Source organism: Neltuma alba, unplaced genomic scaffold, assembly GCF_004799145.2.
Source record: "Neltuma alba isolate B1F8T4 unplaced genomic scaffold, ASM479914v2 tig00000799_pilon, whole genome shotgun sequence".
Lineage (NCBI taxonomy): Eukaryota > Viridiplantae > Streptophyta > Magnoliopsida > Fabales > Fabaceae > Neltuma > Neltuma alba.
Genome location: NW_021632197.1, coordinates 224,944 through 249,665, shown reverse-complemented (window position 1 = coordinate 249,665; position 24,722 = coordinate 224,944). Strand labels below are relative to the sequence as shown.

Sequence of the window (24,722 nt, the reverse complement as noted above, 5' to 3'; positions counted from 1 at the left end):
GCTTGACAATCTACGAAAAATTTATTATCCAAATTCAAAGATAAAAATCACCTCAGCTGATCATCACTTTACTACTTTTTGGCAATTGAAATGCATTCCGAAACCCTTTTCTTTCCCTGTCCATGATGTGCTTTTTTATTATTATTTTTTGATGCGTTTTTTTTTAAACTCTGTGCATTTTCCTGTCTTTGTTATAAGAACCTATGCATATTTAATAATATAGCATATGTTGTCTAAACAATTTATTTTTACTACCTGTTATTACTAATTAGTGATTATATGACCGAACTTTTCGTTGGCAAAAAAAAGAAAAGAAAAGAAAAACGAAACATTTCTAATTAATGACTTTAATTGAGGGTAAGTTTGACATTTTAATTACAAGAAATAATTCATTTTAATTAATTTTATTAATTTATATAAACTTGTTATTATATGCCTTTTTTTTAAGTCTTTTTTTCATATGGGCTTGTGAGTTTAAAGTTTAAGCTCTCTATAGAGAATATAATGAGTGTCAGAGTTGTAATATAAAAAAAGTAAATTGAATACTCTTTTTTTTTTTAAATATACTTTGAATACTCTATCTTGGTGCTGTGATGTGCAAGAGAGAAAATGATGTGAAGAATTAACAGCAACTAGTACAAGTATGTTCTCTTACCATATAAAAAACCAAATGAAAATAAAATGGTTAGCCATTTGAAAGACATTGGATGCAATAGTGTCATATCATAACATGATAGTTAATAATTACAAAGGAAAAATAAATGTTTGAGCCTGATATGATATTATCTTAGTTAGTAATTACAGGGGAAGATATGTATAGACAAAGAAAATCTAATGCATGAAAGAATGTTTGATTCCTTTTCATCAACACAGAAAATAGAAAGATACACAATACTTGGTGTTCTCCATCCTACCACCTCCCACTTATTTCCTTTAAATGATTAAAAAATAAGAATCAAACCATTGTCAATGTAGAAAATAGTCACCCAGCACTCGATTCTAAATAATCTAATAATTAGCCCTAATATTATCAGACAATTGCATAGGCCAGTAGCATACTCTATTTAAAATTATTACTTATACTGAAAATTGAGAAGATAAATAGCTAAAAAAATAAAAGTTGTAAGTATAGACATATGACATAGAATCAAATGTGTATTCCCATGAAATTTGAACAAACATTTAGGCAACACATTAAATAAAAATATGAAGTGAAAATACCCCATTCAAATGATATCTGAATTTTCATTGTTAATATCATCATAAATAATAGATAATGTAGCTGTTAGGATAGCACGATCCCTGAAGTAAGACCCATCGCCTAGGTGGTCAACCAAACTTGGATATGTACTGTCAACAATGCAATCCATATGATTTCCTAAAGGAAACAATAACAAATCTCCAGGTATGGTAATAACATCTTCTGTGTGAGGTTCAATGTCAACATTGCTATCACCAACAAAAATAATCCATTATGAAAATTTTGTTACTACATCTACATCATCCGTGTAATGACCTTTGGTTAATCTCATGTTTTTAGTCAGTGTGAAGACAATGCATTCATTCCACAAGTATAAAGCATTAATAGTAGCAAAGGCAATGTCTTCACGCCCACCTCGTGGTATGACAGGGAGTATTTGCCTAAAGTCTCCTCCAAGCACCACAGTTTTTCCACCAAATGGTTTTCCTATAGCATTAGGATCATTTCTGATGATATCTCATAATGTTCTATCCAATGCTTCAAACCATTGTCTGTTTGCGGTTGGTGCTTCATCCTATATTACCAAGGAGGCTTGCATTAAAAGTTTTGCTAGTGGTGTCTCCTATTTAATGTTGCAAACTGAATCTTCAATGATGGTAAGAGGGATTGCAAATTGTAAGTGAGCTATTTTACCGTTAGATAATAGAAGTGATGCAATGCCACTCAATGCAATAGTAAGGACAATCCTCCCTTCAGATCTTAATGATGCGCATAATGTTTGCCATAAATATGTTTTCCTAGTTCCTCCATATCCATAAACAAAATACAGCCCTCCCTGCACATTATGAATAGTGTCAATTATTGCATTGTAGATTGCACTCTTCTCTTCTGTTAGCACGGGGAAGGCCTCTCTTTTGGAATTCAATTGTATACAATGCTGTAAAAAATTTGGCAACATATGAGAAAGATGAACAACTGTAATATAATTTTGATTTAGATTACTATTACTCATTTGTGAAAAACAATAATATAGAGAAGATGATAAGATATGATTAATGAAATAATATGCAAACGGACCTGCTTTAATAGGACCAAAAATATCACCCTTTTTCAAATCTTGCATGAGATGCTCCAATTTCATGTGAAAACTCTTGTTAGAAAATCTGGACAGTCTTCAAGTCGTAAATCTTCTTCTTCTAAAGCTCTTGTAATTTCTAGCCATTTTGGGTTACAGGTAAATGTGATAAACAGTTGAGGATAACAAGTCCAATTGCAAATTGCTATTGTATCTTGATAATTATTTATGATATAGCGTGCTCCTCCAGTAAATGATGAAGGAAGGATTATCTTTTTTCCTCTTGCAACCGCATCAGTCTCACCCAACAACAAAGCATTTGTTAACCCTTTATACATTTCTGCTCGTAGTTGTTGTTGGTTATTCCTTATAAAGGTCAACCTGTACAATTCTATCATTGTATATGCATCAACAACAAATTGTTGGAGAAGTTTTCCATTGTGCAATATTGATGAATATTCAGTATTCCTGTCCTGTATCATGTAAGCAAAATACTCACACATAGAAACATAGGTAATCTTGACTACTGGTGCCTCTCCTCTTACCACATGAGGTATTTTTTCATCATGTCCCCTCTTACCGTACATAAATAGCAATGGATGCTGTTAAGGCAAAAAGTCAGGATGATTTTCATGTATCCTATGTAATAATCCTATCTTGTATTGAACGATGATATTTCAGTCGTATTTAGTGGATCCAATATCTCCTATAATTAAAGCAGCTATCTCATATTCAAAGGTTGGCATATCATATTGACGGATATTTCTCCCAAGCTTTTGCATAAGTCTAATTTTGATAGTTTGTCCCTCATGAGCATGAATATAATCACGAGCCCGACGGAATACTTTTACTAACTTATTTTGCTCATCTAGCATATTCTGCAGCATCTTTACAAGAGAAATATCCACTGATGATGATGTGCTACTATCTCCATTGAAAAGTAAATAGTGATAATTAGGAAAAAGGAAAAGCATTATTTAAAACGTGTGTAATAAGAACAAACAATAAGCAAGTAATATAAGTTGATCAAATCACACTATTTGTACCTTGTTGCAGAAATTCTATTGGCAACTTCATTTGATGTATCATATATGTACAACTAAGCAAATTTTGGAGTAGCTCCATCTGTAGGGAGTATACTATCAATCAAATACATATTTTGACCACTCAGCTTATACACATAAGGTTCATGTTCCTCATTAACATTTCTATTTATTTTTTCACCCATAGATGAAAAGCAAACATCATGCTATATGTCCTAACATGCATATGAAAATGATTGCTTTGTGGGTGATGTCAGATAATAAGTTGAACAATTGAACTGGTGGATCTTGAAAAGTAGGAAGCTGTAGTTTGCCCAAAGGCAACACATGCCAAATCTTGATAGAATTTTGAATTGTGGCTTTAACGGAAAAAAAAAATGAAAAATAACAAAAGTGCATGTACTAGACTCATCCTTAACTTTGTAGTGCATCATAAATCTACATAACCAGATGACAACAAAACAGGTAATGTAACCCATAGATCTAAGTTGAATTTTGCATGACGATAGACGCTTATACTAACTTCGGAAATGTAATCTCTATTATTTGAGAGCAATTCAGGCAATAAAATCCATAGCCATCTGTCACAGTTCTTACAACAATAATAATACCATCCACGATCAAAACAGATACCAACTATGTCAGCAAGAACTAACACAACTGTATCCTGTATTTAATAAAGAAATGCTTTTACAACACAAGACAATCCATGAAATATACTTTCTTGTTATTAATATTATTATAGCTTTAACTGGAAAATACATACAATGGGTGCTGAACTTAGCTCTGAAATCTTGCGCCGATAAGCTGTGCTTAACATTTCATCTTCAATAAAGTTAATGGGCTGTGGCACGATACGTGTGGGAGCTTCATTGATATCTATGCCCACAGATTTTAACCTGACCAATTTGGAAGATGTATTGTCTCATGGAGGAAATATGTGAATATTGAATTCAAATAATTTTATGTAGGCAGTACATACTTGGTAATAAAATCATCAACCTCGAGAATTGTAGGATTGATAAAAAGCCATAAATGAGATCAGAATAAGATAAATATCAACACAACATAGACCAATCAAGTAGCGATCATCAAACTGATTTGATAAGATATGAGCGAATGAACGGAAGGCAAATCCAAACTGATGAATACAATCATCTTCCGGAAGGGGACGGACTACAGTGGAATACATGAAGTTCATCTGATATGGGTGATTAGTTGTCCTGTATGACCCATAATTTGGTGTAACCATGAAGTAGGAAATAACACAAAGCTTTCCTTCTGTAAAGTTATTCAAATGACGAGTAAGAAGGAACTCTTAACTTGAGCATGTATGTTATCACCCTGCACACACAGGAAGCATTGATTTATACCACATGTTGGGAAAGGGAATGATACTAATGCATTACTCACATCCTCATCTTGAAGGAGCATCTCAATGGAGGAGAGTTCTTCATGGGAATAACAACCAGACATGGTCCACAGACAAACTACACGAACTCTAATATGCCAATTCTTCCTACTAGGATTAAGGGAACGAATTGCATCAAGAATGGGAGCCATAACACCTATAATCACAAAATCTAGACTGACACTATCAACAATGGGAGAAGAACATGAAGGAACATTAGAATCGTGCTCACACTTTTATGAGCAGATACTATAGGAGATAACCGTCAAGGCAAGCGTCATACAACATGGGCATGATTTGCACACGAGACCACATCACGAATGTGGGTTACAAAAACATGCTGTCAAATGAAACTTAACAAAGTGTGATGATGCCCACACTCTAAGGGTGTGGCTTACTGGTATTTTTAGTCTATTAATAATTAATAATAATAAAAGATACAATTATATGATTTTATTAGGGATTTCTTTTAGAAGATTGCATTTAAATATATAATAATAAAAACTGGTACGCAAAATCCGGATTTTGTGATTATACCCACACGTTTTTAGATTTATTTTTGGTTTATTAAATAATTAATAAAAGAAACAATTATATGATTTTATTAGGGATTTCTTGTAGAAAATTGCATTTAAAGATATTTAAATATATAATAAAAAATTGCCACGATCATATATAACCCTATATCCTCATACTCAATTTAAAAACCACCAATTATCCAAATATATTTAAAAAACTACCACAAAAAAAATAGTTAAAAAAGGTGGGATTTTTTGTTAAAAAAAAAAAGAACATTTATCTATCCATAGACAATGCCACATGTCGTGCTGTCAGCTACTCAAGCCTTGTACTATGCTTTTATATATTAATAGATGAGCTAATTTTGGTTATTTACATATATTTTAATTATAGTAAATTAAATAATAAAAATACATTATTATTATTATTATTATTATTATTATTATTATTATTATTATTAGCCAACGCCCTTTATTATTATTAATAAAATAATTTAATATTAATTGACGCTTCATTAAAATTGTTTCATTTTTGGATTGTAAGAAATATTGCAGTTACAAACATATTACCCTAAATCCGATTATTGTAGAAGTCCTTTATACTTGGAAGATTTCTGATGTTCGATGAAAAGCAATAGTAAAAATCTTACAGTAAATAGAACATATTTATTACATATACAGAATTTGCTAGATAATAATGTAGGGATATATTGTCGGCTTGATTTCCACGATTTATGTGGGATTTGGATCTCTTGTATTGCACTTTTTGTACATTATATTGTTCAAGTGCAATCTATGAGGAAAAAAAAGATAAATATATCATATAACTAAACATGAAAATATTATAAAAGCATTAGGTTAATAATCGCTCCACTTTTTTTTTTCCCCTCCGCCCCTTAAATCTTTCCTTCTCATCTTTACCATATTATAAAATTTAAACAGTTCAAATTCAATAATTTATAGAGTGATTTTTTTCACTCTTTCTTTATTAAACTTACGAAATAAAAAATATAATATTTTAATAATATTTTTATAAAATATCAAATCACAAACATTTAAATTTAATTCAATGTATTTCTAATGAAAAACATGAAGGAGAAGGAGAAAACCATTTTTAAGGTGAGATACACTATTTACTTATTACTTTCTATAAATTGTACCGCCTTGGCGCCTTTGGCGCTTTTCATAAAAAAATAGTCTTTCTCGTAATAATATTTCCAAATATAAGAAATGAATTCTCTAAGTTTGAAATTTTAAACTAGTATTTTATTTTTATTTTCATTAAATATATATCACTTATTATCTCCTTTTTTTTTTCCTGTCAAAATGCCACTTATTTATCTCTCTGTAATAAATTTTACTCATATCTTTCATGTACTTTCTTTAGAAATAAGAATATAATTAAAAAAATATGTATATATCTTGCTCATCTATTGTTTTCTCACTAAATTTAACCAAAATTTTGAATTACATGATTTTGATAGTTGTTTCTTGTAATAAGGGATGAAGGGAGTATATTGCAAGCATGTTCAAGTGAAAAATGTAAGAAAAATTGCTATGAAGTCTCACGGAAGAAACATAATTATTAAGACATCTCATACAACATGTAATGATAAGTTCGGGTGTAAAAAATAATAATTACTCACTTGTCATTAAAATTTTTTGATAATTATTTTTTTGGCACCTCATAATAATTGTCGCAAAAATATATTGATTATACCCTAACATTCCTTCCGTACATTTTTACAACAGTTCTGTTTTCGGTTTTCTTGATTTATTTATAAGAATCGACAACCTTTTACTTGTAGTATTTATTAAATTTTTTTCTTTCGTACCTTCATTGAAAAGAGTATTTAATGACATCACTTGTTAAAAAACACTAACTAATTATTGAATGTGGGTATTTCTAAAAAAATTTGTATTTTTAACATACTCTATATGCAATATAAAAATAACTAAATTACGTAGATAAATAAAAAAGTTAGCTAAAATTTGTCAATAACAATGAATATATAAAAATATATCTTGCTATTAAAAATAACCTTGCAGACAAAAAGCATATTAAAAATACTCTGAAGACAAAAAAAATTGACTAAAATTTCAGACATTGCACCTATCACAAAAACCTGCATTTTATGTATAAAATCGGAGGAAATATTTATTATTTCAATTAGCCTGAAGCCCTGAGCTATATTTTTTTAATTCTTAAGAATTAGTTATTCATCTCTTAAATAAAAAGCATAAAATGAGCATGAATTGTTGAAGTCTTGGTTTTTGGCGTAATGAATTAATGATTGATTTATTAGTTGATGATGAATGGTTATGTGGGTATGGATGTGGGCAGGGATGTATGCAAATAGAGGCATGGATGGTGGGAGAGGAGGGAGCATGCTTTGAAGCAACATGACGCGACAATGAGCCTCTCTATAGCGAGAGGAAAATATCATCGCCACGTATGATCTCATTCCGAGCTTCTCAGCCCTCCTAAAGATCTTCTCTTTCTCTCTCCCTCTCTCCTTCTTCCACCACCTCTCAATCTTCAACTAATATTTCATGCACCCCTAATACTTTCCCCCATAAAATCACTCCCAATTTTTTTTCTCTCTTGCCATTTTCCCGGATTCTCCGTCTCTTCTCCGAAATTTTACTTTGACCACCGATCAGTTCTGCAAACTACAACTGCACTGGTACTTATTTTTTTTTTTAATTTTCTGTTGCATTTTTTTTTTTTTGGGTGGGCAGACAGTTTGTTCTTCGTTTTGATTCTTCTTTTGAAGGGTTTTCTTTTTTTCGATTATTAGTTTTTTGGGTTTCTGTGGGATTAATCTGTGCTGTGCTGAGATATTTGGGGTGAGTCTCTTGGTTCTGTTTTGAGCTTTTGAAGACTATTTTTCAGCTGTTTGGTTGTTAAGAGAATTGCTTCATTGCCCACGGAGGCTCGTGTTCATTCTCTGTTTCTTTTGTTTGGCTTGGAGATTCTTGTTGGGTTTGGTTGGGCTCTGTTTCAGATATATCGCCTCACTGATTTTGATATTTCGAAAGGGAAATTCATTTAATTTTTCTGGGTTTACAGTGAAATCAAAATTACGAAATCACAAGTGGAAGGACTCAGTCTGTCGTGCAACACACCTTTTGTAGTAAGCTGCTGCCATTTTCAGGGAGATGCAGTTTGCTGCGTTCTTATTGGATTTTATTTATTTTTGGTTTCAAAATGCTTTTAAAGTTTGATTTGGATTTTTTGCTTGTAAATGCTCAGGTAACAATAGCTGTGCACCCTGAAGAGGAATGTTGAATTAGGATATTTGACTTTTGATTGGAAGCTGGTTTATGCTCGACTTTGGGTAGTTGGTTTTGTTATTGAGGCATAAGGAAATACCTTGGAACTAGATATTTCCTTCAATGTCTGCTTCCGGTGAAAGGTGGATTGACCGCCTTCAGTTTTCCTCATTGTTCTGGCCTCCCCCACCGGATGGTCAGCAAAAAAGGTATCTTGTTAATGCCTATTGTTTTCTTAGATATTCTTCTGATCTACTTTTATTCTTAGTCCAGGGTGGTGAATTATCAGTTGCACTATATTTTTCAGTAACCCAAAATCTGTGCATGTTTTTACGTAGAATAATATTTCAATCTTCATGATGAAGCATTTGATGGAGATTGGAGAAGAAATGAATATCTCAAGACCTTCCAGCTATTTTGAAAGTTCTGCGTGAATGTTTTTGAGAGAGACTGAGTTAAAATGGTGTCATGTTTATCGATATGTTATAACATGATTGTAGTTATTCTGAACATTTTGAACTGAAAAAATAAATTTCGTTGTATTGCAATCAAAGTCAAGAAAATATGCTTTCTCAAGAATAACTACATTTTCAAATTTACTTTGATTACCTAATACTGATTTTGGCAATGGGTATTATTCATTATCAATTCGGTGGACTCTCTTTTGCATGGACTAACCATTTCTGCTTGGTGCTTCCTTTTTCAGTTTTGTTGCATGTTTTCTCAGTTTTGTTGCATGTTTTCTCAAACTGAAATGATTAGATACGTGTTCTGTCCATATTATAGCCATAAACTAGTGTAGTCTTATTGATTATTTGGAATGTAAATATTATCAGATATATATAGTTATGAATTCTTTCATCTTCTGCAATTGGAAAGGTCTCATTTCTTAACTACTGTTTCATTTATGTCTGCTTATACCTAGGATCAAATTGCTGCCTATGCTGAGTACTTTGTTCAGTTTACATCAGAGCAATTTCCTGATGATATTGCTGAGGTACGACTCGTAAAACTTAGTTTATGGGAAAGACAAGAAATCATAAAGAGAAATATATACGAGCTATATCACATATTAGACTCAAGGAAATTTTAGTTTCTTTGGTACCTTATAAAGTGCAAGGTTTTGTATCAGGTGCTAACTGGTTTGTATTTTTCTGATAGTTGATCCGAAACCGTTATCCTTCAAAGGAAATGCTCCTCTTTGATGATGTTTTGGGTATTTATGCTTAAACTCATGTTAGTTACATCGTGGTTGATTCAATGTGGATATTATTGCTTGGAATTTATTTCTGTTTATGTACAATAATTTATATATTTTCATGATTTTCAGCGACGTTTGTCCTTCATCATCCAGAGCATGGGCATGCAGTTGTACTTCCAATTATTTCATGTATTATTGATGGTTTACTAGCCTATGATAAGACTAGTCCTCCATTTGCTTCTTTCATATCCTTAGTCTGCCCAGAAAGTGAGGTATAATCTCTTGGCTGAAATTCTGAATTTCTTTAAGTAATTTGATTTATGACCTTTATGTTTCTTGTTGGTGACGCATTGGAGTTTCATTTAATTTTTGTCTCAATCTACAGAATGAATACTCTGAACAATGGGCACTGGCGTGTGGTGAAATTTTGAGAATTTTAACTCATTACAATCGCCCCATGTTCAAAATAGAAAGGCAACATAGCATAACAGAAAGAAGCACCAGTGGAAGCCATGCAACAACAAGTAATGCTGTTGATGGGGAATCTAGCCATCATTCCACACCACAAGAAAAGAAGCCTGTTAGGCCTTTGTCTCCTTGGATTACTGACATATTGCTGGCTGCACCCCTGGGAATTAGAAGTGACTATTTCCGCTGGTGAGTACTTTTATGAATATGAAGTGACTTATGATTTGGTTTTTCTTCTTTTGTTAGGTGATATAAATCATCTAGGTATGACTGTTGCCTGCAAAAGTTATTAGTTTTAAGAAGAGAAAGGTAAATAAATTCAGTTAGGCTTTGTCATTTAGCATGTTAGGCATCGTTAGGTTCTTCTTGTAGATTAAGCTTTATTATTCAGAGTGTTTTCATTTTGGCTTTGATAAAGCTTTAGCATGTTATTCTCTATTCTCATGGTGCGAACAACTATAAGTTCTTTTGTTTGGTTGAAAATATTTACTTTCTCTGATTAAGTATGGGATGTGAAAGGGTTGTATTTTTAGCTTCCATTTGATGTTTATTTTATCGCATGCTTTTTTCTAAGGCTACGAGGTTAGGCATCATTGGAGCATTTTTGATTCTCCTGCCTTTTCTGTTTCCTTTTTTCCTTTTTTGAATAAATATTTTATAGTGAGTCTGGATGGAGTTATTGCATTTCCCCCCTGTTTTGTTAAATGCCTGATCTTCCCTTGATTGTAATTCTCTTTCTTGTGAAAATTTTTCCTATATGGACGAACAGGTTGATTTTGAAAGATGTTTTCTCGGAAGAGAAAAGTTGTTATCTTTCTTATTTTGGGGTAGGCTGGATGTGGGATGAAAGAATACTTGCCAGTTTGCACGTGTGGCAGAAAGAATAAAACCCCACAGCATCATGAGACATGTACAAGACAATATAAAAGAATGGATTTAGGACAATTTTTGAAGACCCACGTTATCATGCCCATTGCCATCCCCACCTGCTTGCCAGCTATAGAATTAGATTTGGTAGGCTTGATGTGTGGTTCAATTTGTTTGGTGCAAATGTACGTATCTTGAGCTTAGTTGTTGTGTCTTTTGTGGAGAATGTTCCAAGCAATAAAGAGATAAAAAGGAAGTATTTGGACTCATGTTCATTAGTTTTAAGTAATTAAACTGTAGCGTTATCCTTGGGTGGGCGATGGATTTGCATTTCATATTTTTCTGCTGGTAAAATGTGCTACAGCAACATGCCTGATTTTGGTTTTAACTCTTTAATTTTTAACTAAATGAAAAAGCTTAGCACCAAGCTACCAACTTTGGTTGGATCTTCTATTGGTTTATTGTTGTATGAAGTAATTAGATTAGACCATTTAGTTGAAAGTAATTATCAAGCCTCTTTGTTGTAACAAATGTGATCAATGGCTTGCTTACCCCTGGGGCTTTAAGTGCACAGAGGTCAAATTTATATTTTCATGCATTGGCAGGTGCAGTGGTGTTATGGGTAAATATGCTGCAGGAGAACTCAGGCCACCTGCAGCTGGTAAGTTAAATCCTGATTTTTTTTTAAATTTTTTTTTTTTTAGTTTTTTGTATAACTTGCTGTTCTTTATGATTTCTTTACACAATACTAAAATAATGTGCGAGACATTCATACTAAAATACTTGAGATGTTCTTTGAGATAGTTGTTTACTTAGCACAATACAGAATAAATAAAAGCTAAGCATTTTTCAATATAATTCCACAAAACATGCAGTACAGGATAAATGCTGAGATAGCAAAACATAGGGGATGGACATAAGGAACTAGAAAAGGAATAAAAAGCCTAACTTATAAAAAGAAGGAAATGATGGAAAATACCTGCTTAAAATCACCAATCCCCCACTTTTTGGGGAAAGTCACATTGCTGCCTTATTTGGGTGTCCACTAATTGGTGCCAAAATTAGTGGATGCTGGCTCCAAAAAGGACAATGGAAATTGCTATATGTGGATGGTTTCCAATTGCGGTTAGGCATTCAAGTTCAAACTTCTGTCTTTATTCTTGTTACAATGATCTTTTGAATATTTTAATTGTTATTTGTCTTTTATCTTCTCTTTATATAATTGCATCTTGATACTTAAAATAACTTGATAATGCCACTTTGCCTATAGTAAATCTAAATATTGCTCCTCTAATATAATTCTAATGACAAACTTCAAAATACTTGGAACCCTTTGGACCCAATTCACATTTAAAAAAAAAAAAAAAACACTTGGAACGCATGTAGGAGTTTTACACTCACTCATCATTTTAATTATCCAGGAACAAATCAGTTGATAATTTTCCCCAATAAAACAAGATTATTTATTAGTACTGTCATGCTATTTTCTTACTTATGTTGTTAATATGGAGGATTTCTCTAACAGATTTGTTAATATCACTTTTTTTTAAAAAAATTCTCTAGCTTCTTCCCGTGGTTCTGGAAAACATCCTCAGCTCATGCCTTCAACTCCTAGGTGGGCCGTTGCCAATGGTGCTGGTGTTATATTAAGTGTTTGTGATGATGAAGTAGCTCGCTATGAGACTGCTACTTTAACAGCAGCAGCTGTCCCTGCCCTCTTACTTCCTCCTCCCACAACAGCTTTGGATGAGCATCTTATTGCAGGATTACCAGCTCTTGAACCATATGCACGTTTATTTCATAGGTTGTTCTAAACTCTTTACCTTTTGCGGTTATTGGTCTTTGGGTGTACATATCTGACTAAGCCTACATGCCTAATTTATTTAGATATTATGCCATAGCTACTCCAAGTGCCACGCAAAGACTACTTCTTGGATTGCTAGAGGCTCCCCCATCATGGGCTCCTGATGCACTTGATGCTGCCGTGCAGCTTGTGGAGCTTCTTCGAGCTGCTGAAGATTATGCATCTGGCATTAGGGTAAGCTGTATAAATTTGATATGCTGAGGCAGGAAAAATTTGCTTAGATGCTAAATTGGTAATCAGTTTTGAGCATTATAGAAGATAGGTGATTATTTCTCAACTTTTTTGCAAAGCCCTATTACTTAGACACAAGGTTTTGGCAATTGCTTGAAAGATTAAATTACACGTCAATCCTCTGAGTTTTACAAAAATTATTTGGACCTCCCTTGAAAATTAATCAGGCTATACTTTAGTTCAATTATATATATATTTTAACTAAAACACCCTCAATTAACTCAAGACACATTTTTCAAACTAAAGCATCCTTTTACATATTGTGGAGGGTATTTTTGTGAGGGGAAAATAAAATTGGACTAAGGTATGTATTATGAAATAGACGGGAGGCAGGCTATGGTGGTTTTTAAAGATTTCATTTTAATTGTATATTAACCATTGTGTTGTTTTATATGTTAATACAGCTTCCTAGAAATTGGATGCATTTGCATTTCCTGCGTGCTATAGGGACTGCAATGTCCATGAGAGCTGGTATAGCTGCTGATGCTGCAGCTGCTTTGCTTTTCCGCATCCTTTCACAACCTGCATTACTATTTCCTCCGCTTAGGCAAGTTGATGGAATTGAAGTTCAGCATGAACCTTTGGGTGGTTACGTTTCATCCTATAGAAAGCAGGTATTGTTCATCTTCAGTAGCACATCCTTCTTTTTATTTTGCTTTGATGATGATTTTGTATTTTATACTGAAAATATGATTTTTGTTGATCAGATAGAAGTTCCTGCAGCTGAAGCTACTATTGAGGCTACTGCCCAAGGCATTGCATCAATGCTTTGTGCCCATGGTCCTGAGGTTGAATGGAGAATCTGTACCATCTGGGAAGCAGCTTATGGTCTGATACCTTTGAGTTCATCGGCTGTTGATCTTCCAGAGATAGTTGTTGCTACTCCATTGCAAACTCCGATACTATCTTGGAATTTGTATATACCTCTTCTTAAGGTCTTGGAATATCTTCCTTGCGGGAGCCCCTCTGAAGCTTGTCTAATGAAAATATTTGTTGCTACGGTTGAATCTATTCTAAAGAGGACATTTCCATCTGAGCCATCCAGAGAACATAACAGGAAAACTAGATACTTCTCTGGAATGGAGTCTGCTTCCAAAAACCTTGCTGTGGCAGAACTTCGTACTATGATCCATTCACTCTTTTTAGAATCGTGTGCATCTGTAGAACTAGCTTCTCGTCTACTTTTTGTTGTTTTAACAGTTTGTGTTAGTCATGAAGCACGATTCAACAGAAGTGAGAAACCAAGAGGTGAAGATAATTCTTTGGCAGAGGAAAGCGCTGGGGACGTGCAAGCAATATCTGAAAGTCAGAAAGAAACTAATAATAAGAAGTTGAAGAAACAAGGCCCTGTGGCCGCATTTGATTCCTATGTTTTGGCTGCTGTATGCGCTCTTGCCTGTGAGCTTCAGTTGTTCCCTTTGGTTTCAACAGGGAGCAACCACTCAACATCCACCAACGTACAAGATGAATCCAAGCCTGTTGAGGTGAATAAATCATCACATGATTTGCAAAGTGGTATAAATTCAGCAATACGCCACACTTGCCGAATTTTAACAATTCTAGAGGCGTTATTTTCATTGAAGCCATCTTCTGTTGGCACTCCATGGAGTCACAGCTCAAATGAAATAGTTGCTGCAGCGATGGTCGCTGCCCATGTTTCTGAATTATTCAGACAGTCAAAAGCTTGCATGCATGCTCTGTCTGTTTTGATGCGGTGCAGATGGGACAATGAAATTCACTCTAGGGCATCGTCCTTATACAATCTCATAGACATTCACAGAAAAACAGTTGCATCATTTGTTAACAAGGCGCAGCCATTGGAAGCAAACTTAATTCATGCTGGCAGAGAAAATCAATCTGAAAACACTCGCTGCTTTGATCCTGGGCAGACATCTGTCTCACTTTCTCAGGAGGATTTAACCCCTTCTGAACCTAATCATGGATCTGCCAAAGGTTCATACTCAAATGAAGCATCAGGGTATGCATTGGGTAAAGGTATCACAAGTTTCTCGTTGGATGCTTCGGATCTAGCCAACTTCCTTACCATGGACAGGTATATAGGATTTAATTGCAGCACACAAATACTTCTGAGATCCATGCTGGCAGAGAAACAAGAATTATGTTTCTCAGTTGTTTCACTGCTATGGCACAAATTAATTGCATCTCCTGAAACACAACCTTGCGTGGAAAGCACTTCTGCCCAACAGGGATGGAGACAGGTATCTTTTAACTGATGTAGCAATTATTCTTCCTTTGCCTGTGTTAGAAATTTGGAAGAATTTACTTTACAACGGATGTTAAATTTATGGTTTTCATGATTTAACAATACTAGATAGTCATATGAATCAGACTCTTGAAGTTGTAGATGAGGATGGTAGAGGCATATCCTTTGTACACAGGAAGGGTAAAAAAGGCAACCTAAACCTAAACTTTCAAAACAGTTTCTCTGCAAAGAATTGAATATTTCCTAGTGCGACGTGTTAAAAATATTCTCATATTCACAAGGAAGCTCTCCTTTCCATCACAAATGCTTTTATACGTTAGGTCAATTGTCTGCATTACACAGAAAGTAGCAACATGCCAAAACAATTTGCAATTGAGACCAGATATATCCTTAGGTAATTGACTATTTCAAAAAGTTTAAGCATTTAGTAGAATGCCCATGAATGGCTTTTATAAATACCGTCAGTGTAACCTGATGTGAAAGCACTTATGTCCCTGGCTTGAAGCAGGGACATAAGTCACATGCAAGTAGCCCGCTTAAACCTTGCGATGAGATTCTAGTCTAACCAGATTATTAGATAGTGATAGGGATTAAAGTAATATGGCATCTAAGGGGTTCTCGTCCCTCAATAATTAGCTCTTAGGGGAGGTTTTCTCACTCCCATTTGGATGCCAACCATTTGATATCAGTTCTGGTGATTAGTAGCTCCCAAAAGTACTCTCTATAGATGATTCTGATCTGGGGAAGGATGATTGAAGTGTTATGAGGATGTTGACTGACTAAGGGTAGTCAATTGATAGGGACCAGGGTAGTATGGACTATGAAATACTTGAGTTTCATATGAAGTAGTATGAGTTGCTCAATGCAAGACTTGAGTAGGGTGGTTCGTTTATCTCAGTTGCCAATCAGATCATAGTGAATAGTGATGGCAAGGATATTTCTAAACTCTTGAAAGTTGATTTCTTGTTAAGGAACTGAGTGTTGCAAAATCTACCAAACCGAATGGCTTTTATTGATAGCTGAAACATATCAAGTTTACCCTCAGTAAGGATGAGAAGAATCAATGAAACAAGTATAGTACATTATTAATAGATGAGTGACGTTTAAGAATAACCATGCAAGTATCCTGTAAAATGTGTTACATTGACAGTAAAATTGAGGAGGATATGAAGCCCAAGTTTACCAATCATTTCTTTTCAATATCAACTTCAACCATGGGAAAATGGAAGTGTTGAAGGGTTTGCTCAATTATATAAACAGATCCAGTAGTGATGCATCAAGAAATATTTATAGATATAAGTTTTTATATCCTTTAGCATTTTTGAGGAGTTCTAAGCCTTATTTGTATAATTTTTTTTTTCACTGAAATGGTGCATCATTGATCATTTTTTATGTAGGTTGTTGATGCATTATGCAATGTTGTATCAGCATCACCAACAAAAGCAGCTACAGCAATTGTGCTTCAGGTCCAGATTTTTCCAGCAGTTCACAAAATAGTTTCTTGAATCTTTACCCTGGCACTGACTTACTGCTTCTGTCTTGATAAAAATATTCCCATTTCTACACCACACTTTTCAACTTGCCGAATTACTATTCATATTCCAATGAACTCAAACTTTCATTATGCCTAGAAATTTCAAAAATCTCCTGCTGGGGATTTCATCTGATGTCCAAATCAACAGTCCCCCCCCTTTCCCGAGGCCCCCTTTTATTGTTGTTTTACCATAATCGCTTACCTGTGCTGGTTGCTTATCAGGCAGGGAGGAAATTGCAGCCCTGGATTGCCAGAGATGATGATGTAGGACAGAAGATGTGGAGAAGCAACCAGCGAATTGTAAAGTTGATAGTGGAGCTAATGAGGAATCATGATAATGCAGAATCAATGGTAATTGTAGCTAGCGCATCGGATCTACTACTAAGAGCCACTGATGGGATGCTGGTTGATGGAGAAGCTTGCACGTTACCCCAGTTGGAGGTAGTATCTTAAATGATTAATTTCACTCTACTTGATGACTGCATGGCAACAGAACTTCGTTTTTATATGTTGCTTTTTATATAATGAATCATTTGCATCATATAATTCTATTTTGGCAACTAGAACTGTTCAATATTATTCCGCCATGATACTGGCATCTGTTAATTTTCGTGATTTTGTACAGAACACATCCGTACACACTTGACATTTTCCCCTCAATGTGGCACCCTAATTTGGTATTTTGAAGCTTTTTATCTTAATGGATTTCTTGTCAAAGATAAAAGGACAGATACTTGATGCTGTAATACGACTGAATAATTGAATAAGCACTCAATTGTAGTTTCTTTGCTTCCTCCTGTGGCTTTTAATGCAAAAGTTTCCAGTTACCCATGTTGATTTGGTCAAAAAAAAAAAAAAAAAAACCAATGTTGAGATGATAGTATCGGCTTATTGCTGCTACTTTTCAAGATGAGCATAACTTGGTTTTTACTGATTCTCGTATTTCAATCTTCTGATAAAATGGGCCAGTTATTGGAAGCTACAGCTAAGGCAGTTCGGCCAATCCTGGAGTTCGGAGAATCTGGACTTGCATTGGCAGGTGGCCTCTCAAACCTGTTGAAGGTAAATAAATCATCCCTTGTGGACACTTCCATTTAAACCATACCCATGTTTAATGATATTGTTTTGGTTGAAAATTGCAAATCTGGCTTTGATTATGCACGACATGCGAGTTACTTGTTAACTAACTCACCGCTCATGACTGAAGTTGTCAGAAGAGTAGGCCAGCCTATAGGCGTATACTTGGTCCAAGATAGTGAGCTAGCTTGGGCCTTGGGCCTAGGTTTAACATTTGGGCGAATGAGTTGGAATTCAAGTCCATCATGTTGGGCTTGGACCTGTGCAATTCTTAGGCTTAGCTAGGAATAGTTTGAGTGAGTGCAACAACTCTTCTCTATAACTGAGGTTCACACACCGTCACACTACTTTATCATTACATAAGCAGTATGTTGTAGGAGACGTATATTCTATCATCCAGCGTAACACTAACAAATCAATGGGTAGGAGGGTCTATGTCTGTTTGATTTGGAACCACACCAGCACCCCCCCCCCCCAAAAAAAAAAAAAGAAAGAAAGAAAAAACACATGAACAAGAGCATCAAAATGCGCCGCTCTAATTAAGAAGTTGTGTTAAATTCTCTAAACTTAGTTTTTTCCCAATTTTGAGCCAACCTTTATTTGTATAGAAATTAATACTGGGCTTAGGCCAGAATCTAACTGTCACCTGATATGGTTCCTGTGCAATCACATGCAGTGTCGCCTACCAGCTACTGTTAAATGCCTTTCTCATTCCAGTGCACTTGTGAGGGCTCTGAGCATATCGGTACTTAGAGATATTTTACACACAGGCTCAATCAGACCCAGTCCTAAACTGGCCAGAATAGAAGGCACCCGCAACCCTAATCCCTCTTATCATTTCTTCAATATGTATGTGATTGATTGGCAAGCTGATGTAGAAAAATGCTTGTCTTGGGAAGCTCACAACCGTCTTTCCAATGGCTTGTCTATTGAGTTTCTTCATGCAGCTGCCCAGGAATTAGACTGTACTATTTCCTTGTGAGACTAAACTATGTAGAACCCTTCTCATATTTTATGTTAATTTTAATCTTAATTTGTAGGGACATAAGTTATGGAACTTTATTGGTTTGCAAGTATTAGCTTCGTCCTGTGCCATTCTAGTTATGTTGCTTAAGAAATCAATTGTGTTTTATTTACTGATACCATCATGAAACCCAGTCCCTCATAATTCCATTTCAACTTCCCTCCACTTCTATTTTTGGACTGTCTAGATCAAATTTCAACAGTGCAAATTTATTTATTTACTTCAATTTGACGATTGTCCCACTTCACTATGTGCTGTCCGAATTTGATCAGATGGTTAACTGAATTAGAGGTGAAGTAAAGATGAATTGAAATAGAGGAAGGCAAATTTGAAAGAACATTTGGGTCCTATAATTATTTGGCTTAGATAGACATTCTATAGTAGGAGTCTTTAAGTTTTATATTTGTCGAAAATTTGTATATTAATCTCTTGATGTTTCTAAGAAGAGCTTGATGATAACTTCTTTTAGGCTCTTGTTGAGTTAGGAAGAGTATTAGATTTGTTGAGTTAGGATTCAAGAATGGGGGATGCCGGTATTAAAAAAGCACATAAACTTCATATAAATCGGTCCCTCCTATCTTTGCTCATGGCATTAGAGTATGATATGTTTAATATATAAAAGATTAAGGTGCATTCGTCACCTAAACTATTTTTCCAATTCATTTGTGTCTAACATTCTAAATTATATTTTGGTGTATACAGCATTTTGAAGTATTTTTTTCAGGTGTATTTAGCACTTTATATTACTTTTTTAATAAATCCAACATCCTAAATTGCTAAGTGTAAAATTATACTAAAAATATTTTAAGATATTAGATGTATTGCAAAATATTTTGGGATATTAAATGCATATGAGCAAATATTTCAGGCTGCTACGTATTACGCCTTCATCTGAAAAAATAAAGTACAACTTGAAAAGTGAGGGGGACAATTTGTGCAATTCTCTGTGCTTCAGAAGTCATGTACGGAATTATTCAAACGTGAATTTTTTTTTTTAATGTCTATACCATTTGCAATAATTGTTAATAAATAATACCTTTATCCAGATTTAAATTAGGTAGATGATGATTATATGATACATTACGAGGATTACTTCCACTTGGTTCGGATGTGAGATTATTATTTTTAATGCATATATCATCACATCCTAATAATATTTAGTAAATGTAACTTTTATCTCGGTTTAAATTAGGTAGACAATATTTTATGATATATTAGGAGGAGTATTTGGTTCGGATATGAAATTATTATCTTCAAATGTATTTATCATAGGTAGCCCCAATATGGTTTTTGCTAATATTTAAAATTTTTAACATTTATCTAGATTGAAATTAGATAGATAGTATTACCTCAGTTTTTTAGTACAAGAGTTAGATACTAACATGAGTATATCGAGAAAATTAATTAAATTAGTTATTTCTATTAAGTAGGTGGTCATTCCGAGAATACCTTTACTAATTATTTATATTAGCTAAAATTACCGTTTGATATAAAATTTAATATGTGCAACTACTACAAGTACTTTTTTGAAAAAATGGATATAAATATGAGAGACAACAAATTGAATATTAAACTAACTCTTATATTAAAGATCAAATATAGCATGAGTAGAATATTCAAGACCTAATCAATTTCCAAAATTCAAACCAAGGTAGGATTTGATTCCATTATCTTTAGATTCCAGAACACTTAGTCACCATTAAGCCACCAAACCTCTTTATGATTACAAAGTAGAATAATATAATACTCCCTCCGGTTAGGGACTTTGGTTTTTTTTTTTTTCCCTATAAGATGACATTTCAAATTTGTCTAACCATTTAATGAGTATTTTCCAATTTTACCCCTAACATATGCTTTTAATTTTTGTTAGTTATTGATGACATTAATTATAGAAAGTGGCTAATTTACGAGGCGTAAGAAGAGAGAAAAGTATTTTAAACAATGTGAATAGAAGAGAGAAGCTTTAATAAATAAGGGCATATGTGGAAAATATATCTATACACCTTACACATTTATTGTTTTAAACTGCTTTTATTTCATTTCTTGATAAATGTAAATGAGCCAATCTTAGCTTATATTTTGAATCGGAGGGAGTATATAAGATAACGATATGTTAAAAATAATTTACCACATTACCGGCGGCACTTACAATACATTTATTGTGTTTCACTACTTCATCAACGCGATTTACAATAACTTTTGACAATTTTAACACTTCAAAAAATACTCGAGTGTCATGCATGTTTAATATCATCGATTACACTACCAACAACATTTACAACACTTTTACTGAGTTGTTAAAAAAGACTCAAATTTTTATCACATTATTGATTCTTTAAAAGTAAACAATTATTTAATTTTTAATTTTTTTCAAAATATTAAACAAATATTTTGTAAATAGGTGGAAGCCAAATTATGGTTTTAAAGTGATTTTACAGTGTATAAAGTTAGCATTTGAGGGGAGTTTTGTTTCAATTTACTAGAAAGCATTTTTTTTAAAGTGATTTTGAGGTATTCCAAACACTTTTTTAGTATGACGATAGGAAAGTTAGTAAATGAGGTTTCTTTTAATATATTTTTTTGGTTCTATTTATATGGTACTTCTAACATACTCCTCTGGTCCTTAATATAAGACCCATTTAACTAATTTGATTAGAGTAAGGAAATTAGTTAAGTTAGTTAATTTTAAGAAAAGTGACACATTTTTCCTAAAACACCATAATCATCTTTCTTAATACCTTTCTCCTTCTTCTACTTGATTATGGTTGAGAGAGTATCCATAAGGGTAATTTAGAGAAAATTGATAAATATGAGAAATAAGTCTTATATTTAGGACCAAAACCAATTCAAGAATTAGGTCCTATATTAAGGACCGGAGGAGTATTTTATATAGACCAATGAAAATTTTAAACTGCATAAACTCTTTGAAATATAATAACTTTCCAACTCTATCCTTATTTAATATATACACATTTAAAAAATATATTATAATAAATGAAAGACAAAATAGTATATTCATACTAAAAGTTTAATAAGATTACATATAAATAGTTAAAAGAAATATTTAGAATTTGATTAAAAAAAAGAAATATGTTTAGAATCTTCTTAGAATATTTTTCAATGGTATTAATGGTTTGGTCTAAAATGCATGTTTTCAAAATAGAAGAGATATCTGTGTCATTAAAGTAAAATAAAAAGGGTAGCTAAGGTATTTTACACGCAATATTCTGGAAGTTTAAATGGGTATAATTTTATTTTAAAAATAATTTTACCATATAAATTATACGTTAAAACATCTATTATTTAATAAAAACATCTATTATTTAATATTATCATTGGTCATTGGTTTTTTTTGTTAGTCTTAAATTTATTAATACATCTAGGACAGCTAGTTAATAAATTCATAGTTTAATAAAGATGATTTTAACATTATTAGCAAGAAATATGGTCATACTTTATATAATTTGATCTTACATACCAAACAAAACATATCTTTTGATAAAAACTATATGTATTGCTCTATCTCACAACTAAGTGTCTGTAGTTCTTTATTATTCTTGATATGGATGGAAATCTAACAAATGCAACTTCAAATATCGTGTAAATAAAAAATTTGCAATGCAATTTAATTAGTATAATAATATTTCTATTATACATCATGTATGTTTTACATTTTTAATTTTAACATGATTTGTAAAATTAAATGATGAAAAGTTTAAATAAATGTCATGTTTACTTTTTTTGGTCCAAAATAAGTGTTTAAATGATTTTTAAACAATATTTATGTTAAAGAAGGATCGCAATATATTATTGAACACTCAATTAACGTATATGATTAGATGAATAGAATTAGAATCCTAAAAATAGATCAGAGTTGTGCCTAACATTTCTTTTTACTTTGGGAGGTCTATATAGATTTTTAAAATAAAAGCGAGTTGATATATTTTACCATTTTTGACTTGATTTACCCATAATATGTTTTTTTATTCCAAAGATGAACCAATGGATAATACAGAAAGCCAATGTTTGCAGTTTAACTCTTCAAATCCAAAATTGTCACCTTTGAGAATATCATGAGAAAAATTAGCTTCTCATTCCCAAATTTTGAACACTGCATGCTTTAAAAAGCCAATATTGGCTCTTCAATAGTCACTAACGCACACAAATGTCGTTGTATTTAAAATATATTTTAAAATTTCTTTTACAATTTCGATTCACATCCTCTATATATAGAATTACTCTTCCAACCAAGCTATGTGGGCTTTGTGAGTATAAATACCTACAATTAAAGCAGATTGAAGATCATCAATGGCTGGCTTCAGTGAGAAGGAAGAGGCTTTGGTCAAAAGCTCATGGGAGGATTTGACCAAAAATTTTCCCGAATATAGCTTTTATTTCTTCACCCAGTAATAATTCTTTGCAATTCCCTTGAATTATTTTTCTCAACCTCTAATTCCTTTTCATTTACTCATTCTCACTTGGCGCATATATATGTGTTCTATTTTTTCTCTGATACAACTCTCCCTCCCTCTCTCTCTCTCTCTCTCTCTATATATATATATATATATATGTATGTATGCTATCTTGTAACAGTTTTTTTTTTGGTTTGGTCGAATAGGTTAGTGCAGACTGCACCTGCGGTGAAAGAATTGTTCCCTTTCTTGAAAGGTTCGAGTGAAGTTCCCAAAAATAATCCTCAGCTAGAAGCCCAAGCCTTGAAGGTTTTTAAGCTGGTAAGTTCATAAAAATGCTAAAACAAAGAGAAAAAAGAAAAAAAGAGAAGAATGAACCCTTCTTTGTCCTTCTTGTGACAGATAAATTTACATCTTTTGGTTGATTATATACTTTGTCAATAAGAAAATTCTTACATAGAGCTAGGGGTAAAAGCTGCACCATTAGTTATAAAATGAATTTGAGGTATTAATCAAGAACAAACCTCCTTAGCTACCTCAACACAGTGTTTACCTTTTCCCATAATAATGGCACATGATACCATCATAAATATATGAACTAATGTTTGTGATTTGGAAATTAAAGACTTTTGACTCAGCAATTCAACTGAGAGAGAAAGGAGAGGTTGCCATAGCAGATCCAACATTAAAGCAGTTGAGTTCTGTACATGTCCAGAAAGGAGTCACTGAGCCCCATTTTGAGGTAACACAAACCAATTAGAAATGTCACTGTTTGATACAAAATATAGTTGAAAACTTCCTTTATTATCTGGTAAGCTCAGTGAATGAAATAACGGTGATTTGGATTTCATTAGGTGGTGAAAGAGGCACTGCTTAAAACAGTAAAGGAAGCAGCAGGAGCAAAGTGGAGTGAAGATTTGAACAATGCATGGGTTAAAGCATATGATGGGGTGGCAGCTTTAATTAAGAAGGGAATGAAATAAATATAGTGTTGATGACACAATACTCAAATAAGCTTTTATCATATATACGTATACAAAAAACAACTTATTATTATCCCTATAATATATTATGTATGAACTCTCATAAGAGCTATGCGTGAGAAGAAATACGTGAGAAAGAAATATATATGTAATCTTTATTTGTGTAATACTACGCAAAAGGAATAAATATTGGCGTTTATGTCTACATTATTGGTGCCTTTTTATTTGAGATGGAGCTTTTTAGTTGACATAAATCAAGGTTGAACTTTGATTCTTAGGTTGATATAACTTTAATTATCTGGTTTTATCTTAT

The 24,722-nt window shown here is 33.1% G+C and overlaps 2 protein-coding genes across 4 annotated transcripts; both read left to right on the top strand.

Annotated features, from left to right (window-relative positions):
* Window positions 1-8,543: 8,543 nt before the first annotated feature.
* LOC114746011 (protein GIGANTEA) lies at window positions 8,544-19,169 on the top strand. 3 transcript variants are annotated; one of them, XM_028934193.1, is made up of 14 exons: window positions 8,544-8,732; window positions 9,448-9,521; window positions 9,686-9,740; window positions 9,855-9,997; window positions 10,111-10,382; window positions 11,666-11,721; window positions 12,624-12,864; window positions 12,948-13,098; window positions 13,560-13,769; window positions 13,863-15,374; window positions 16,777-16,845; window positions 17,136-17,354; window positions 17,883-17,975; window positions 18,667-19,108. In XM_028934193.1, the coding sequence occupies exons 1-14, from the start codon at window positions 8,648-8,650 to the stop codon at window positions 18,970-18,972; spliced, it is 3,486 nt and encodes a 1,161-aa protein (XP_028790026.1). In that variant the 5' UTR covers window positions 8,544-8,647; the 3' UTR covers window positions 18,973-19,108. The 3 variants fall into 3 exon arrangements, with proteins under 3 accessions (XP_028790026.1, XP_028790037.1, XP_028790031.1); XM_028934204.1 differs by lacking the exons at window positions 8,544-8,732; window positions 9,686-9,740 and having other exon boundaries at window positions 18,667-19,169; XM_028934198.1 differs by lacking the exons at window positions 8,544-8,732; window positions 9,448-9,521 and having other exon boundaries at window positions 9,686-9,760; window positions 18,667-19,169.
* A 4,153-nt stretch (window positions 19,170-23,322) lies between these two features.
* On the top strand, window positions 23,323-24,479 carry LOC114746179 (non-symbiotic hemoglobin 2-like). Its single transcript, XM_028934373.1, has 4 exons — window positions 23,323-23,420; window positions 23,633-23,747; window positions 24,052-24,168; window positions 24,281-24,479. The coding sequence occupies exons 1-4, from the start codon at window positions 23,323-23,325 to the stop codon at window positions 24,407-24,409; spliced, it is 459 nt and encodes a 152-aa protein (XP_028790206.1). The 3' UTR covers window positions 24,410-24,479.
* The last annotated feature ends 243 nt before the right edge of the window (window positions 24,480-24,722 follow it).